General features: G+C 34.0%; 1 protein-coding gene across 1 annotated transcript in view; it reads left to right on the top strand.

The window, feature by feature from the left end:
• LOC144960177 (uncharacterized) overlaps nucleotides 1-2,500 on the top strand; it is a gene marked incomplete in the record, with an annotated part of 129,147 nt that overhangs the window by 48,713 nt on the left and 77,934 nt on the right. The window contains 2 exon segments of the mRNA XM_078893199.1: nucleotides 907-1,087; nucleotides 1,699-1,803. Of these exon segments, the coding sequence (XP_078749325.1) occupies nucleotides 907-1,087; nucleotides 1,699-1,803 (286 nt within the window).

Raw genomic sequence — 2,500 nt, forward strand, 5'->3', positions numbered from 1 at the left:
TTTTGTTTTTTTCTTCTTTTCTTCCTTCTTCTTCTTTTTCTTCTTTTTTCTTCTTCTTTTTTCTTCTTCTTCTTCTTTTCTTCTTCTTTTTTCTTCTTTTCTTTTCTTCTTCTTTTCTTCTTCTTCTTCTTTCTTCTTTTCTTCTTTTTCTTTCTTTTTTCCCGTCTTCTTCTTCTTTTGTTCTTCTTCTTGTTTTCTTTTCTTCTTGTTCTTGTTTTTCTTTTCTTCTTGTTCTTCTTTTCTTCTTGTTTTGTTTTCTTCTTTTCTTGTTTTCTTCTTTTGGGGTTTCTTCTTTTTGTTTTTTCTTGTTTTCTTTTTTTTGTTCTTGTTGTTCTTCTTCTTGTTCTTCTTCTTGTTGTTCTTCTTTATTCCTCTTGTTGTTCTTGTTTATTTTCAAATTATTTTTGTTTTTCTTGTTCTTGTTCTTTGATTACAAACACAATTTTCCCACCAAACAAAAAAACAACAAAAAAACCCAACCCCCCCCCCCCCCCCCCCCCCCCAAAAAAAAAAAAAAAAAACAAAAAAAAAAAAAAAAACAAAAAAACAAAAAAAAAAAAAAACAAAAAAAAAAAAAAAAAAAAAAAAAAAAATTAAAATAAAAAAAAAAATAAATAAAAATAATTAAAAAATTTAAAACCCAAAAAAGCCCCAAAAGCCCCCCCCCCCCCCCCCCCCAAAAAAAAAACAAAAAAAAAAACAAAAAAAAAACAACCCAAAACAAACGAGAGAATAAGACCAAAAAAAAAGTAAAAATAAATAGATAAACTAATCAAACAATTTTATAATTTCAATAGCAATCTATTTTTGTCACATTTTCCATAAATGCTCTTGTCCTAAAACTAACTTTTATTTCGCATTATGGGTTCTTTATTTTGATTGACTCGTTATCTTTTGCTGTTCCAGGGGGCGTGTTTTGGTCTGATGAATTCCGATGTGCCCGTGAAATCTCACGATACTGACAAACTTCTCATCTACCCGTCTGCGTCTGCTCACCTGCCAGACACCATCTTGAATCAGTTTAGAGTTGTTGCCCTTTCCAAGCCTGACATTCTGCTGTCACTCCAAGTGTTGCTCTTCAGTCAAGGTAATCGCAATTTTGAATCTCTCGTGTGATTTGTGATATGTGTGTGTGTGTGTGTGTGTGTGTGTGTGTTTGTGTGATATTAGGGGCAGCGTGGCTCAGCGGTACAGTCTTTGCTTTGTACCCAAAAGGTACTGAGTTTGACTACCTGCCTCATTGTGTGGCCTTGAGCAAGTCACCTTGGCCTAGCTCACTTTGCAGCTCTGCACTGTGGCTGACGCCTGGGTTATTAGTCTTCCCTTGGAATAGACCCTGAAGACAAATTTCCCCTTGGGGAGGAATAAAGGGATTCTATTTATTTATTATTTTTATTTTTATTATATTTACCATTGTTTCATTGTGGTTATTACAGGTATCATTTTTTTACCACTATTATTAGCATTACCACTATTATTATTTTCTTTTCATTTACCATTTTTTCCTCTATTTTCTTTTCTTTATGTTTTCATCAAATTTTGTATATTACTGACAAAATCTTAAAAGTAAACGAATTGAGAAAGAGAGAGAGAGAGAGAGAGAGAGAGAGAGAGAGAGAGAGAGAGAGAGAGAGAGAGAGAGAGAGAGAGAGAGAGAGTTTTTCATCAACATTGCATGGTTCTTTCCACCACCAACAGGTTTCATGTATGGCAGGGAACTGGCATGGAAGACCAACGTATTGTATGAGACTTGCTGTCGAATGTTTGGGACCAACACATTCATCTCGAACAACATCAGTCTAGGTAACAATTTTATGTTATCCACACAATAATGTAAATGTTGCTGCTCGAAGCTCAAAGAAATAAATACGTAATGTGAAATTGGGAATGTAAGCTTCAATTTGATATACAAAAAACATATAAAATGGATGTTTCGGATTTCCCCTTTAACAACAAAACAGGATGAATGAAACACTATAGACATCCATCCTGGGTTTGAGCCTTGTTCGGCGCATAGGTGAGTCCTTGGAAAAGGTTCTTTAATTATATTATCTCACTGTACTCAGGTGTAAAACGAGTACCTGACCGTTAACAGCGTTGTTAAATATAAACAAGTAATATTGCCTCACAGGTGTTGTCATGTCTCGTTCTACATGTTACGTGTTGTTGTTGGTCAGAGACCCTGTGCAAAGCGCTTTGAGCACATACAGTGGATATTGTGCTATATAAAAGCTCAATGATTTTCCTGTAATCGGTAAGGAGAGGGTAAGATACTGTACCTAAACAAGAGAGTGAAGCACATAATTCTACTTCTGGAACTCTCTTCCTAAAAGAATAAGAGAAGCGGAGTCCTTATCAATATTTAAATCAAAGTTTAAACACCATGTCTTTGTCAAAACACATCTTGATTAGTGCATCTTTGTAATTTGACCCCATTATGAATGTTAATTTAGTTTATGTTATTATATCATTATGTTATATCATTTCTGCATTTGACATA

This window comes from Berghia stephanieae, chromosome 14, assembly GCF_034508935.2.
Source record: "Berghia stephanieae isolate SIO BIC M18660-M18661 chromosome 14, UCSD_Bste_1.3, whole genome shotgun sequence".
Taxonomy (NCBI): Eukaryota; Metazoa; Mollusca; class Gastropoda; order Nudibranchia; family Aeolidiidae; genus Berghia; species Berghia stephanieae.